At 45.2% G+C, this 16,207-nt stretch overlaps 1 protein-coding gene across 1 annotated transcript in view; it reads left to right on the forward strand.

Moving 5' to 3' along the window:
• Positions 1-16,207, forward strand: part of LOC127451138 (glutamate receptor ionotropic, NMDA 2A-like) — a 260,187-nt gene that overhangs the window by 136,893 nt on the left and 107,087 nt on the right. Inside the window, exon 3 of the mRNA XM_051715585.1 lies at positions 826-1,418. Coding sequence (XP_051571545.1) covers positions 826-1,418 — 593 coding nt within the window. The remainder of the gene's footprint in view (positions 1-825; positions 1,419-16,207) is intronic.

Raw genomic sequence — 16,207 nt, forward strand, 5'->3', positions numbered from 1 at the left:
TAAAAATTAATGGCATTAATGAATATTCAATATATCGGCCAGTCCTATTGCAGACACACAAACATACACAACACACTTCCTTCAGGCATCTCTCACACATGCACACATTCATAAACACACAAACCTCTCCTTGCATCTGTATTCCGTCACGTGCTGCCTTTCGTTTCTTATTTCTAGGGCCACAGTAATTGGTTTGACATTGAAATAGTGACTGGGAAAATAGTACCCTCTTGATTGAGAAGGTTAATGAAAGCACAGCGCTGCTCCCACTCATTCTCTCCAAGGCCCCAGTCCTCTAACTCATTATAATTACTGAAAAGTTGAAACCCAGATATGAATTTTAAAATGATAATGGCCTTTGTGTCTCAGCTAGTCTGTTAAAGCTGTGGAATTGTGCGACACTGAAGGGATCAGTTCTAACGGCACAATGGGATTGAATCTACTCATCCAGAAAGAACTGGCGTGGTGCATTATTATGATTAGACAATGAGTTTATCAAGGCCAGAGCGACACATATCACAATGATCTCAAAGGAGTTCAGGAACCAGAAAAGCTCCTCTCTTTTCAGTTTTGTCTCATTGCATTTTAATAAAGAACCTTATTAACTTGAGTTAACTATGTGAGTCTGAAATATTGAGTTAATAAAACAGTACTCAAAATATTGGAATGATTGCTCCATTCTAGTTATTCTACTACATCTATTTGAGGGAATTATTTTTGTCTTTGTGACCTGAAATGTTCTCAGTGAAATATGCATCTATTGTGTCCCGGTGTCCTGACTTACCTCTTTTTTTTTCTTTTTTTTTTACTCTTTTTGTTGAACAGGATGTGAAATCAACATTCTTCCAGTTTGGGGCCTCAATCCAGCAGGAGGCGCTGCTCATGCTCAACATCATGGAAGAGTATGACTGGCATGTCTTCTCCATAGTGACCAGCAAGTTCCCAGGATACCAGGATTTCATTGCCATTCTGAAGACCACGGTGGACAACAGCTTTGTGGGTTGGGACCTTCAGCACACCATCACTTTTGATGCAGTAGACGGGGACTCTCGAACCCAGATTCAGCTAAAGAAGGTGCAGTCTCCAGTCATCCTGTTGTTCTGCTCCAAGGACGAAGCATCTTATATCCTGGAGGAGGCTCGTTCGCTGGGACTTACCGGATATGGCTACATCTGGATCGTGCCTAGTCTGACCACGGGTAATCCGGAAATCACACCAGATTCGTTCCCCTCTGGAATGATCTCTGTATCCTACGATGACTGGGACTATCCTCTGGAGGCGAGGGTTCGGGATGGGCTTGGGATTATAACTACAGCTGCTGCAGCCATGTTGGAAGAGTTTGGGGATATTCCAGAGGCCAAAACGAGTTGCTATGGCCAAATGGAGAAAGCGAAGTTGCCACCCAGCGCATTACACAAGTGAGTAGAGGGAACTAGAGCTGGACGAAATGGCATATTATCATACATGTGTCTATGTTACAGAGTTCCCACTCTTTTTGATCAATGAATCTCCATAACTTTTCCATTATTTTTTTAATCATTAGTTAAGGATTGTTTGGAACATTTTATGTAGATCGCACTCACAAAGAAAAATTTATAGCCCATGAAATATTTTAAAATTGAACATAAGCTGAAAAAATTATATTCACTAGGGATGGTTTACCCAAAAAAGACAAATTTACTCACACTCAATATGGAAGCCTATTTACGCCACATAAAAAAAAAAAAAAAAAAAAAATGAGCTTTGGTAATTAAAAACTGAGGTACAAAGTCATGATTTTGAAATACATAGTCAAGTCATTTTTATTTGTATAGCGCTTTTCACAACACACATAGTTTCAAAGCAGCTTTACAGGAAATCGTGCATTAAAAAAAAAATGAAACTGTAATATCTATAATGTCTTACAGTGATCATTGTGTAGTTTGATTAAATATGATTGTAAAATGTGTATAGAAATTAAATAAATAAATAATAATTGTATTTAGAACCTCTGTGAGCAACCTGAAGTCGACTGTGGCAAGGAACACAAAACTCCAAAAGATGTTGGTTAATGGAGAAAAATAACCTTGGGAGAAACCAAGCTCACTGTGGGGGCTAGTTCCCCTCTGGCTAAAAAACATGAATATAATGCCAATATGAGTTATTTGTGTGCAGTGCATGTCATGATTTTAAATTTGTAAATTAAGTAAGCATCAAGGTCCAGTGTTTTAAAAATAAAAATATATATATATTTTTTAATTAACTTTAAGATGAATGACTAATGTCTTTGAAGTCCATCCTGGATTAACTGCAGAAGTTCACATAGATGTATTGTCCTTTGTTAGTTGGCTGATAAAGGCTTTTGTTGGCAATTAAATGATAGTCTATGTATTCCATTTTAAGAGTGTAGTCCATCAATAGACAAAGGTGATGCAGGCAGAGATTAATGAGGTGCATCGCAGTTCAACCTGCAGGTCATTTCTGTGAGGTTCGGTGGGGTCCATCCTAAGTCCAAGGTTCAGGCAGTGGCATATGAAGTATCCGATGTCTTACAGTTAGAGTTGGCATCAGTTCATCCTCTGTAGTCCAAAAACTGAAGTTATGTATGGCTAACACTGGCTGTAGTTTGTCATCATCTCTCAGCGAGACGTAGCAGTGGAGTCCGACACCAAGCAGGAACGGAGCTGGATCTGGCAGGCTTTGGTAACCTAGAAACAAATAGAATAATGTTAGTCTAGATAACATTTAATTTAATGCAGAGTTATAGATCATGATGGATGTTTCTTGTTCCGGCAGACCTAACTAAAGCAGCCTAATTGTGAGTTGCTGGATAAATTATGTGTATGCCTGGCTAAATAGATGAGTCTTTAGTATAGACTTAAACTGAGTGAGTGCGTCTGCACCCTGAAAAGTGTTAGGGAGACTATTCCATAGTTTAGGAGCCAAATATGAAAATGATCTACCTCCTTTTATGGATTTTGATATTCTTGGAATTATTAACAAGCCAGAATTTTGTGATCGTAATGAATGTGACAGAATATAGCGTGTCAGGATGTCACTTAAGTACTGTGGAGCTAGACCACTCAAAGCTCTGTATATAGTTAACAGAATTTTTAAATTAATACGAAATTTAACAGGTAGCCAAAGTAACGACGATTAAATTGGGCTATGATCATATTTCTTGGTTCTAGTCAGCATCTGGCAGCTGCATATTGAACCAATTGAAGTTTATTTATTGAACTTGCTGGACATCCTCCCAGTAATGCATTACAATAATCTAGTCTTGAGGTCATGAACGCATGAATTACTTTTTTGGCATCAGCAACAGAGAGCATGTGTCATAATTTAGCAATATTTCTGAGGTGTAAGAATGCTGTTCTACAAACATTGGAAATTTGATTTTCAAAGGACAGATTGATATCAAATATAACACAAGTTCTTTGCAGAAGACGACGACGTAACAGTACATCTGTAAACGTTCAAGGAAGGGAGGGAAAGGAGGACACAGGAATCTTGTGCTTCAACTCAAAGGTATAACTTTAATAAATAAACTCAAAGGGGCTTTTCAGCATAACACTCTTTAGCTAAACACACACAGTCTCTTTCAGATGGGAAGCTCTCTCTCCCTCATCTCTAGCGTGGTCCCTTTTTATCACTCTCCCCAGTGCTTACTGCAATCAGAAACAGGTGTTAGACATTATAGCGCTCAGGTGTGTGCATCCTTATCGCTTTCTCTCTTTCCGGACGAACGCTCGACCACGCCCCCACCGCCACAACATCCATCGAGAGTCAAATTATATTTTAGCGCCTTATTTTTAGAGGTTTTTGGTCCAATCATTAGTACCTCTGTTTTGTCAGAATTGAGTAGAAGGAAATTTCTGGCCATCCAATCTTTGATTTCATTGATACACTCTGCTAATTTGGAGAATTGTGAATTTTCGTTGGGTTTAGAAGAAATATAAAGTTGGGTATCATCGGCATAACAGTGGAAACTTATTCCATGATTCCTGATAATATCTCCCAGGGAAAGCATGTATAAGGTGCGGTCCTAAAACTGATCCCCGTGGCACTCCATACTTAACTTTTGTTTGATTTGACAATTCCTTGTTTACACATACAAAGTGGTAGCCATCTGATAAATAGGACCTAAACCATGCTAATGCAAGTCCACTAATGCCAACATAATTCTCCAGCCTATTCAAGAGAATGTCGTGATCTATCGTGTCGAAGGCAGCACTAAGATCTAAAAGCACTAGAAGAGAAATGCGGCCGCGATCAGATGATAAGAGCAAGTCATTTGTAACTCTGATAAGTGCAGTCTCTGTTCTGTGATGGGGCCTAAATCCTCACTGAAATTGTTCATATATACTATTTCTTTGTAGAAATGAACATAGTTGGGAGGACACTACATTTTGTAGTATTTTTGACATAAATGGTAGATTTGAAATCGGTCTGTAATTACCCAAATCTCTAGGATCAAGCTGTAGCTTCTTAATAAGCGGTTTGATAACTGCCATTTTAAAGTTTCTTGGGACATGTCCTAAGGATAGCGAGGAGTTAATAATATTAAGAAGAGGTTCTGAGATTACTGGAAATACATCTTTTAAGAGCTTAGTTGGTATTAGATGTAACATACATGTTGTGGCTTTTGATTTTTTTGATAAGTTTTGTTAGCTCTTCATGACCTATGATAGCGAAGGATTGAAGTTGCTCATGAGCAAAATTATGAGACACTGTTTTCTGAAATGCTGTGACAGTTGATTGCATAGTTCCAATTTTATTTCTGATTATTTCAATTTTATCAGTAAAGAAATTCATAAAGTCATTACTATTGTGCTGCGACAGAATATCTGGTTCAGTCGATGCTTTATTCCTAACCAATTTAGCCACAGTACTGAATAAACACCTTGGATTGTTGTGGTTATTTTCTATGAGTTTGCTAAAATATGCTGACTTGGCAGCTTTTAGTGCCTGTCTGTGGCAGCTTTTAGTGAACTTTTTCAGAGGCTCCTGGGGCATATGGCATCCTCGGCAGTGGCCACCCCGCTCGGGTTGATGCATATGAGGCCGCTTCAGCACTGACTCCAGACTTGAGTCCCGAGATGGGCATGGTGCCACGGGACACGTCGCGTGGTCATCACGCCGGTCTGTTACCGTCTTTTCAGCCCTTGGACCGACCTCTTGTTTCTACGGGCAGGTGTTCCTCTAGAACTGTTCTCCAGGCGCGTCGTGGTCACGACAGATGCCTCCAAAACGGGCTGGGGCGCTGTTTGCAATGGGCACGCAGCCGCCGGCCTCTGGACGGGTCCGCGACTGCATTGGCACATCAACTGCCTCGAGTTGTTGGCAATTCTGCTCACCCTGCGGAGGTTTCAGCCATTGATCCAGGGCAAGCACGTGTTAGTTCAGACAGACAACACGACAATGGTAGCATATGTCAACCACCAAGGCGGTTTGCGCTCCCGTTGTATGTCACAACTCACCCGCCGTCTCCTCCTCTGGAGTCAGCAGCACTTCAAGTCGCTGCAAGCCACTCACATCCCGGGCAACCTCAACACTACAGCGGATGTGCTGTCATGACAGGTTACCCTCAGGGGAGAGTGGAGACTCCACCCTCAGGTGGTCCAGCTGATTTGGAGTCGATTCGACAGGCATAGGTGCACCTGTTCGCCTCCCAAGAATCCTCCCCACTGCCCGCTCTGGTACACCCTGACTGAGGCCCCCCTCGGCATAGACGCACTGGCACACAGCTGGCCCCCTGGCATGCGCAAATATGCATTTTCCCCCAGTGAGCCTGCTTGCACAGACCCTGTGCAAGGTCAGGGAGGACGAGGAGCAGGTCGTCCTGGTAGCACCCTACTGGCCCGCCCAGACATGGTGCTTGGACCTCACGCTCCTCACGACAGCTCCCCCCTGGCGAATTCCCCTGAGGAAGGACCTTCTTTCTCAGGTATGGGGCACCATCTGGCACCCGTGCCCAGACCTCTGGAATCTCCATGTCTGGCCCCTGGACGGGACGCGGAAGACCTGCGGTGGTAGACACGATCACTCAGGCTAGGGTCCCCTCTACGAGGCACCTGTATGCCTTTAAGTGGCGTCTGTTTGCTAAGTGGTGTTCTTCCCGTCGGGAAGACCCCCAGAGATGCGCAGTTGGATCAGTGCTTTCCTTCCTGCAGGACAGGTTGGAAGGGAGGCTGTCCCCTTCCACCTTGAAGGTGTACGTTGTTGCCATAGCAGCACACCACGACGCAGTCAACGGTAAGTCCTTAGGGAAGCACGACCTGATCATCAGGTTCCTAAGAGGCGCCAGGAGGCTGAATCCCTCCAGACCGTGCCTCGTTCCCTCATCGGACCTCTGTAGTTCTTCAGGGTCTACAGAGAGCCCCCTTTGAGCCTTTGCAGTCAGCCGAGCTTAAGGCACTCTCTTTGAAGACTGCCTTCCTGACTGCGCTCACTTCCATCAAGAGGGTAGGTGACTTGCAAGCATTCTCTGTCAGCGAAACGTGCCTGGAGTTCGGTCCAGATTACTCTCACGTGATCCTGAGACCCTGACCGGGCTATGTGCCCAAGGTTCCCACCACCCCTGTAGGGACCAGGTGGTGAACCTGCAAGTGCTGCCCCAGGAGGAGGCAGACCCAGCCCTGTCGTCGCTGTGTCCGGTGCGTGCTTTACGCATCTATTTGGATCGCACGCAGAGCTTTAGAATCTCTGAGCAGCTCTTTGTCTGCTTTGGTGCACAGAGGAAAGGAAGCACTGTCTCCAAGCAGAGGATCACTCACTGGCTCATTGACACCATAACTATGGCATATGTCGCCTAGGACATGCCACCCCCGGTAGGGCTACCAGCCCATTCTACCAGGGGTGTAGTGGCTACCTGGGCCCTGGCCAGGGGTGCCTCTCTAACAGACATTTGCAGAGCAGCGGGCTGGGAAATACCCAACACCTATGCAAGGTTCTACAATCTCTGGGTGGAACTGGTTTCATCCCAGGTAGTGGCACGCAACACAAGCGGATAAGCCCGGAATAGCTGGCCGGGTGTATCGCTTGCACATAGCGCCTTCCACCTCCCTTGGAGCTGAAGACACGCGCCACTAATTCCCAGTAGTGTTCACAAACTTTGTTCCCTGGTTGACTTTCTCCGAGCCCTGTGGCAGTCGAGTTTTCGGAGAGACTCCCTGTCGGTCCAGTACACGTGCTAACTAAGAGCCCTGTTCTGGGGTAGGTGCTTTTAGGGAGTGGAAAAAGAGAAGGGGAAAAGAGGCCACGACTGGGTTAAGCCTGTCTCTATCTTTGGGTAGTCGACTTGTCCCCAAAAAGGGCCGTTCGTCACTCATAACTATGTTGGGGGAGGTTACGTGTCGACCTGGTGTGCTGGCTATGAGGCACACAGCAGTCTGCCCACCACACACCGCCAGTTCATGTAACACAGTTCAGCCAGTTGTGGCGTTTTTTATAGGGACCCCTAGTGTCACTACATCAACACAATGTCGAGTGAGTGACAGATAGGGAACGTCATGGTTACTTGTGTAACCTCCGAACACAGCGACCGTGGTGTACATAAACCGCCAGTGCGGCGTACGCTCAAGTCGCATGTCGCAACTCGCCTGCCACCTCCTCCTTTGGAGTCAGCAGATGTTGAATTCTCTGTGAGCCATGCACCTCCCAGGCGTCCTCAACCATACAGCGGATGTGCTCTCACGGCAGGTAATGCTCCACGGAGAGTGGAGACTCCACCCCCGTGCAGTCCAGCTAATTTGGGAGAGATTCAGGGAGGTGCATGTATACCTGTTTGCCTGGTATCTCTCCTGCCACAACGCTGAACTACCCGCTGAAATGGCCAGACCTTATATCGTTTCCTCAGCATAAAACCTGAATGAGTGGTTGCATACCAGCTCCCTTTATACCCGTATGTCCGGGGGAGTGGCATGCAAATACCACTCGCCAATTTTCATTGGCCTTTTATCAAAGACCAGAGGTGTCTCGGGCTCCCAAGAGTGACCCCTAGTGTCACTACATCGACACAACGTCTCGTTGCCTCCATCAGGGAATGGAGGTTACACAAGTAACCATGATTTTCCCTTGTTCTCCGTCGAAAGAAAGCCGGCAGGGAGGTAAGTGCGGTGGTTCTTGGGGCCGCTCGCCCGCCCCAGCCACCGGCCACCGGCCACCGTTGCGGGCTTGCAGGGCAGCACGACTCCCCTTGACGGTCTTCCCGGTGGGCGTCTGCTCTGCTTCACCATGAACCACCAACCCTGGGCGTGATAAAACCAATCGTCCCCCTGGTGTCGTTAGCGCAGAGGCTGGAAGCCTGGTTAGCACTTTCCAGCCCGTTGCGATGGCTCATCAGGACAGTCCGTCTCGGCTATGCAATCCAGTTCGCCAGATGGCCGCCCAGGTTCAGTTGCACCCAATTCTGGATCTGCATGCCTTGAACAAGGCCTTATACAGGCTTCCGTTCAAGATGTTGACGCAGAAGCGCATCCTGGCGTCAGTATGACATCAGGATTGGTTCGCGGCCATTGACCTGAAGGACACGTACTTTCATGTATCGATCCTTCCTCGACACAGACCCTTTCTTTGGTTTGCCTTCGAGGGACGAGTATACCAGTACAAGGTCCTCCCTTTCAGTCTATCCCTGTCTCCTTGCATCTTTACCAAAGTAAGGCAGAAGGGCATTCACATCCTGGTGGGTATGGTGCCACGGCAACCAGTGTGTGACTATCATGCCACGGTGCCGCCATTCTTTCAGCCCTTGGTCAGATCTGGCATTTCTACGGGCAGGGGTTCCCTTTGAGCAGGTCTCGAGGCGCGTTGTGGTCACAACGGATGCCTCAAATTAGGGCTGGGGCATCGTGTGCAATTGGCAGGCAGTATCGGGACTCTGGACTGGGCCCTGCCTGCAATGGCACATCAACTGCCTAGAGATGCTGGCAGTATCGCTGGGCCTGTGGAGGCTTTGGACGTTGATTCAGGGCAAGCGTGAATCAACGTTGTGTTGGTCCAGATGGACAACACAGCGACCGTGGTGTACATAAACCGCCAGTGCAGCGTACGCTCAAGTCGCATGTCGCAACTCGCCTGCCACCTCCTCCTTTGGATTCAGCAGATGTTGAAGTCTCTGTGAGCCATGCACCTCCCAGGCATCCTCAACCATACAGCAGATGTGCTCTCACGGCAGGTAACGCTCCGCGGAGAGTGGAGACTCCACCCCCGTGCAGTCCAGCTAATTTGGGAGAGATTCAGGGAGGTGCAAGTGGACCTGTTTACCTCCCGAGAGTCCTCTCATTGCCCCCTTTGGTACTCCCTGTCTGAGGCTCCCCTCGGCACAGATGCCTTAGCGCACAGTTGGCCTCAGGGGCTGCGCAAGTATGCGTTTCCCCAGTGAGCCTCGTTGCACAGACATTGTGCAGACTCAAGGAGGATGGGCAGCAAGTCTTGATGGTTGCGCCGTGCTGGCCCAACCAGACTTGGTTTTCAGCCCCATTTGAGCCCCTGGAGCAGGCCAAGCTCAGCACTTTGTCACTCTAGATGGCCCTCCTGGTGGTGCTCACTTCTATCAAGAGTGTTGGGACTTGCAGGTGCTTTCTGTCCCCAGTGCCTGGAGTTTGGGCCGGCACACTCTCACGTGATCATGAGACCCCAGCCCGGTTATGTGCCCAAAGTTCCCACTACTCCCTTTCGGGATCAGGTGGTGAACCTGCAAGCGCTCCCTTCAGAGGAGGAAGACCCGGTCTTGTCGTTGCTGTGTCCAGTTTGCACCCTGTGCATCTATCTGGACTGCACGCAGAGCTTTAGATGCTCGGAGCAGCTCTTTGTCTGTTTTGGAGGGCAGCAGAAGGGGAAAGCTGTCTCCAAACAGAGGCTGACCCATTGGATTGTGGATGCCATTTCTCTGGCTTACCAATCACAAGACCTGCAGTGCCCTTTGGGAGTCTGGGCACACTCCACCAGAGGTGTTGTGTCCTCCTGGGCACTGGCGAGGGGTGCCTCTCTAACAGACATATGCAGAGCAGTGGGTTGGGCTACACCCAATACCTTTGCGAGGTTCTACAACCTGCATGTAGAATGTGTAAGTGCCTACTCCCACCCTTATCGGGACCAGGGAGATGCCTTACCTAACTCGCTGGAAGGTCACGACATGGTCAAGCGCTCGCTGCAAGGCACACAGCAGCCTGCCCGTGTCTGCTACTCCCTACCTCGTGACACGGTTCAGCACCTGCGGCGTTTCGTATAGGAACCCCTAGTGTCACTACATCGACACAACGTCGAGTGAGTGACAGACAGGGAACGTCTTGGTTACTGATGTAACCTTTGTTCCCTGATGGAGGGAACGAGATGTTGTGTCCCTCCTGCGCAGCGCTGAACCGACCGCTGACATGGCCGGGACTCTCTCTCGGCTCCTCAGCACAAATCTGAATGAGTGGTGCATGCCATCTCCTTTTATGCCTGTATGTCCGGGGCGGAGAGTGGCATGCAAATTCCACTCGCCAATTTTCATTGGCCTTTTCTGAATAAAGCAAAGATGATTGGGGCTCTCAAGAGCGAACTCCTACTGTCACAACATCGACACGTCTCATTCCCTCCATCAGGGAACAGAGGTTACATCAGTAACCAAGACGATTTCTAGATATTTTTTTTCTTCTTGGAGATAAAAAAAAAAAAAAAAAAAAAAAAAAAAACTGGTAAGTGCACTCCTCTCTGCATTTCATGTTCTTGTTATAATGGAGTGTCAGAAGACAGGGCGAAATATGTGGTCCCCAAGCAAAAATTTCCTTCATGACAGATTTAAGACTGCCATCTGGATGCTGTGAAAAGCAGACCTTAGATAAATTTTGACTTCATATTATCAGAGAGACGAATACTGAAATTACCTGTCAACAAGGGAGAGGCACAGTGAGTCCACTTTGCCTCATCCCCGTTAGGCACCAAGGGTAGCTGTCAGCTTTGCTCTCTGGAACCATAGATTTCTGAAATAAAGGGCACTTTAAACACTCCTATTGAGACACCCTTAGCACCCTTAGCAAACACCATTTCAGAGAGGGCAGTGTCATAAGGGAAGTCCACAAGTGTCACTGCTATTATTTTGAAAGTTCACAGGCAAAAATAAATAAGACTTATGGCAGTTATAATGGTGGAATATGGGCTGAAATAGGTCGAACTTCTCCAACCAGTGCCTATAGGTCATTTTGCTGTGAGGAGGCATAGTTGTGGTGTCATTGACACCTGAGCCTTAAAGAGACAGAGCTCTACCTTTCAATGGGATCAGGGTTAGGCTGGTAAACATTGACCAGTTCGCCCAAGCTGATAGACAGGGCCATAGCTAGTGGGGTGAAAAGTGGTAATAATTTTCAGGGTCCACAGGTCCAGAAGGGCCCCACAACAAATTCTAAACAGTATGTTCTAATAGGAAAGGGGCCCAGAACAATATACAGTCGGGGCCCAGAATAACTTGCTACGGCCCTGCTGGTAGATACTGTATCTACTCTATTTTTTGGGCAAAAAGCTTTTGGCTCTTTTGAAGATCGTTCAAAATCTATGGAATGTATTCTATGGTAATACAAATTTTCTGCAAGCAACATATAAATCACAAATATTTCATTATATTATAGTTGATGTTTTACCAGTTTACTAGTTTTTGGAGTGCTCGTTAAAGCGTGAAATTAACTTAGATTTTTCATCGTTTGCAACCTTTCACAGCTCAGGATAGTCACTAATAAAGGGCCTGGGACTGTGCGCATTCTTGTGATGCCATCACCAATCAGTGTCATGACTTCATTTTCCTGTGGCTCCAGGATGATTAGTCACATGGTATTAATGGCTCAGATGATTGGCTCCAAAACTTCTGTGCCCAGAACTAAGTGTCCATTTGCTTTAAATTCAGCACTATTTTATATTGAATGGAAAGTTTTCATGAATACAATAGATTTTAAAAACTATCAGGCATTTAATCAGTTATCGACAGGTTTTCCCACCTTAGTTATCGGTATCGGTTGACCTCTAGTATACACTGTAAAAAGTTGTAAGATGTTTTAATACTATGTCTGTTTTACTCCCTAAGGTACCAATTGCAGGTTACAAACTTTTACAGTGTATATTAGAGGTTGACCGATAGTGTGTTTTGCCTATACCGATAACTAAGGTGGGAAAACCTTAGTAAAAATGTTTTTTTATTCAAAACGGCAAATTAAGCAATCCCCATCTTTCACTTTATAACACATTTACATTTTGGTTGTCTTAAATTATTTATATATTATACCATGGCTATCTGTAATAAAAACAAGTCTATATACATACCTTGGCTTTTGGCTCTGTCAGTGTTTTAAATCTGCTTTTGAAGTCTCCATCTCTCTGCATAGCCTAGTCACGTGACATAACAAACTCCACAAGGAGTCAGTGATTGTTCTTTATTATTTAATCTCTAGTGGGGGCTATTATACTATAGAACCAAGAAGTTCCAGCTGTTGAACCCTCCAGCGCCAGCCACGGCGGAATAAAAAAAAGAAACTATGGATGTTGATTTTTTTCTGATATCCGATAGTTAAAAAAACACAACTATCACCGCCGATTAATCGTAAAACCAGTGCTGCCAGATCTTGAAAGAGAAACAAGCGACCTGTCTACAAAAACAAGCCCAAAATAAGCGACTTGCCTCGCCAAAACAAACGAAAATAAGCGACCAGAGTATATTTTGCCTTTATGGGGTGTGCTTATGGAGGGTCTCATGGTCGTAATCATTGATCAGCATAGATCAGTTTGAATCTGGATTATTCTAAATGAGGGACTCTCTGTCTGTAGTTGGTAATTTGCATTAATTACAGTTCAGACTGAGCATGTTCTTGAGTCATTAGATGCTGGGGGAAAAAACAGTGGGACGTGGCACAACATTCAAAGACGTCTGTCTAGCGCATGTTTTCATTGGAAAAAACAGCAAAAAAAAAAAAAAAAAAGCAGCTACAGTTACATACACCTTAGCCAAATACATTTAAACTCAGTTTTTCACAATTCCTGACATTTAATTGTAGAAAAAATTCCCTGTCTTAGGTCAGTTAGGATCACTACTTTATTTTAAGAATGTGAAATGTCAGAATAATAGTAGAGAGAATGATTTATTTCAACTTTTATTTATTTCATCACATTCCCAGTGGGTCAGAAGTTTACATACACCAGAATTTGGTAGCATTGCCTTTAAATTGTTTAACTTGGGTCAAACGTTTTTGGTAGCCTTCTACAAGCTTCTCACAATAAGTTGCTGGAATTTTGATGCACAAAGTAGATGTCCTAAATGACTTGCCAAAACTATAGTTTGCTAATATTAAATCTGTAGAGTGGTTAAAAAATAAGTTTTAATGACTTCAACCTAAGTGTATGTAAACTTCTGACTTCTACTGTATATATTAACACATTCCATGTTTATAAGGACACCAAGTATCTGTGATTTTTGCGTATATGTTTTGAGTTAATTCTATATTTAGAAAACATGTAAGTGAGAACTTCTTGATGAATCATGATTCCTGCATGAAAACTTTTGCACACAAGTTTTACGCACATAAAAAAATATCTACATGCACACGTTTAGTAAATGAGAGCTTTGTAAAATACCAGTGTCAGAAAGATTATTGGATTTGTTTGTAAATTACATCGTGAGTGATTGCTCAAGGGAGAGTTTTCTGTGCTGCTTTGTTTTCAGTTATGCATTTCGTTATGCCAGTGAATTTCGCTCAAGATATGCAGACTCTTTGCAAATTAAACTTCATGTAGGAACACTTTCTTGCTTCTCCAGTGACTAAAAGTTCTATATATCGCATACGGAAAATCTTGCCTGCCCTCATTAGTGTCAACCCTGTTGCTATAAATGGCTAATGAGGAACTGTCTTATTCACCCACACTCGACCAGTCAGGATGTAGCTTCAGTTTGACCACATATAAAAACTGTGAAAGGGTGGTCGCACAGCCCAGATTTTAATCTATCTGATCCCAGAGCAGCTTTGCAGGCCGCTTGGACATAAGGACTGATCTGATGTGGTTCATAGTGTGCAAACGTGGGTCAGGGGTGTGATGTGCTTCAGTTAAGGAGAGGTGAAATGTTGGGTACTTGCCCTTGCTAGGGTTGCTGTGGCATTATGGAGAAGTTAATGGAAGGGGGCATAAGGTTGGACTGGGCCAGGATGCTGTACTTGTGCAGGTCAGAGCAGGGCTGTTCAGATTTTCCCCAGTTTCCATATGCAAACCCTGTCTCTTACATTCTTCATTCCAGGGTTTTCAACTGTGGATCTGCGGTACCCTGAGGGTCCAGGAAGGCACCCTGTGTACCGATATATAAAACATATAGAAATGTTACATTAAAGAAACACTTTATAATAATTTAAGTTGTATACTTTACCAGTTGTTAATGGAGTAGTTCACATTAATTTATTATTTATTAATCACAGTTAAAATAATAATTCACCCAAAAATAAAAATTCTGTCATAATTTATTCACCTTTTTGTCATTTCAAACCCATAAGACTTTCTTTCTTATGCTAAACTGCAAAAAGTGATGTTTAAATTAATATCCTGGTCCATCTTTTAAAGAGATAGTTCACACAAAATAAAAATTCTCTCATTATTTACACACACTTATGCCATCCTCTCAAATCGCTTCTGAAGAAATGGATTTAACCACTGGAGTCATATGTATTACTTTTATGCTGCCTTTATATGCTTTTTGGACCTTCAAAGATCTGGCTACCATTCGCTTGCATTGTATGGACCTAAAGAGCTGAAATATTCTTCTAAAAATCTTTGTTTGTGTTCAGCAGCAGAAAGAAAGACATACACATTTAGGATGGCATGAGGGTGAGTAAATGAGAGAATTTTCATTTTGGAGTGAACTATCCCTTTAAATACAATGTTGAAAATGACCAAAAGTGGTCCATGCGACTTGTGCAAGTCTTCTAAAGGCATACAATTTTTGTGAGAAACCATCGGAAATGTCATTTAACAGTCATTTTTCAATGAAAATCTTGACGTCCTTTGTGTGTTCATGAACGCTTTAGGGGAGGTTGTTTGCAGTGGCTTACGTATAATATTAATAAAAAAATTTGTATAAAAAAAATTACGTTGTCAAAAGAAAACAACGACAACAAAACCTTTTATACAGTCTCATCTTTTATATCATCGGTTGATTTTGTTGCATCCATAGACCATAAAACCATCATTAAACAAATCCTTCCCCCTGCCCTCCCCATAGTTTTTGTTCTATTTGTAACTATGGTCTTTCTAGTCCATATGACAAAGGCCAAGCGATGACAGAACATACTAAGCTAATGAGCACGACTCTCACACTTCTGTGGTCGTGCAGAGAACCTAAAGCTCTATTGACACACTGTGTCAAGTATCGGGTTTCCTGAGTAATTGGCTCTGCAGGTGTGTCCAGTGTGGTGATCCAGGGCTCGTAATCTTAGCTGCAGCAAAGGGAACTGGGAGAGGTGTATGTGATGAGGTGGAGGGCGTGGCCGGGTCGTTATGATGCACGCCCGGCGCTGACTTGCCCAATCAGTGGGAAAGAGATAAGGGAGGAGCCGGGGACGCCAGAGAGAGTGTGGGCGCGTGTCTGTGTGTTTTATATTATGTTTATTTCCTTTGTATCATTAAAGTTTACATTGACTGCTCAGCCGGTTCCTGCCTCCTCCTCTCCCGTCCTTGAACCGCGTTACATTGGTACCGAAACCTGGCAAAGGAGGGGGGGCACGTTGTCCGGGAGAACTCGCCGCCACTGGGAGGTGGAGGAGCCATCACCATCCGCCAGGGGACGGAGGAGTTTCTGCTGTCTGCCAGGGGGCGGAGGAGCCGTTGCCATCCACCAGGGGACGGAGGAACTGCTGCCGTTCGCCAGGGGGCGGAGGAGTGGCTGAGGACCAGGTGGCCGGCGTGCCTGCGGGAGCCGAAGAAGAGCGTTTTCTTTTCTCTCTCTCTACCCTCTCTCTCTCTCTCTCTCTGTCTCTGTCTCTCCCGCTCACTCTTTCTCTCTCCCCTCTCTCTCCCCTCGTCTCTCTCAGATTCTCAGGAGGCGGGGAGGACCATCGTGTGGCAGAATGACCGGAAGGGCAACAACTCCCCTCCAGAGATGGGGGTGGGGGTGGGGGGAGTAAGCCAGTCCGGATGGTGCCCCGGCCTGAATCGGGCGGTGGAGGAGTATGATGAGGAGGAGGGCATGGCCGGGTCATGAGGATGCATGCCTGACGCTGAG

The sequence above is a fragment of the Myxocyprinus asiaticus genome, chromosome 14, assembly GCF_019703515.2.
Source record: "Myxocyprinus asiaticus isolate MX2 ecotype Aquarium Trade chromosome 14, UBuf_Myxa_2, whole genome shotgun sequence".
NCBI classification, from domain to species: domain Eukaryota; kingdom Metazoa; phylum Chordata; class Actinopteri; order Cypriniformes; family Catostomidae; genus Myxocyprinus; species Myxocyprinus asiaticus.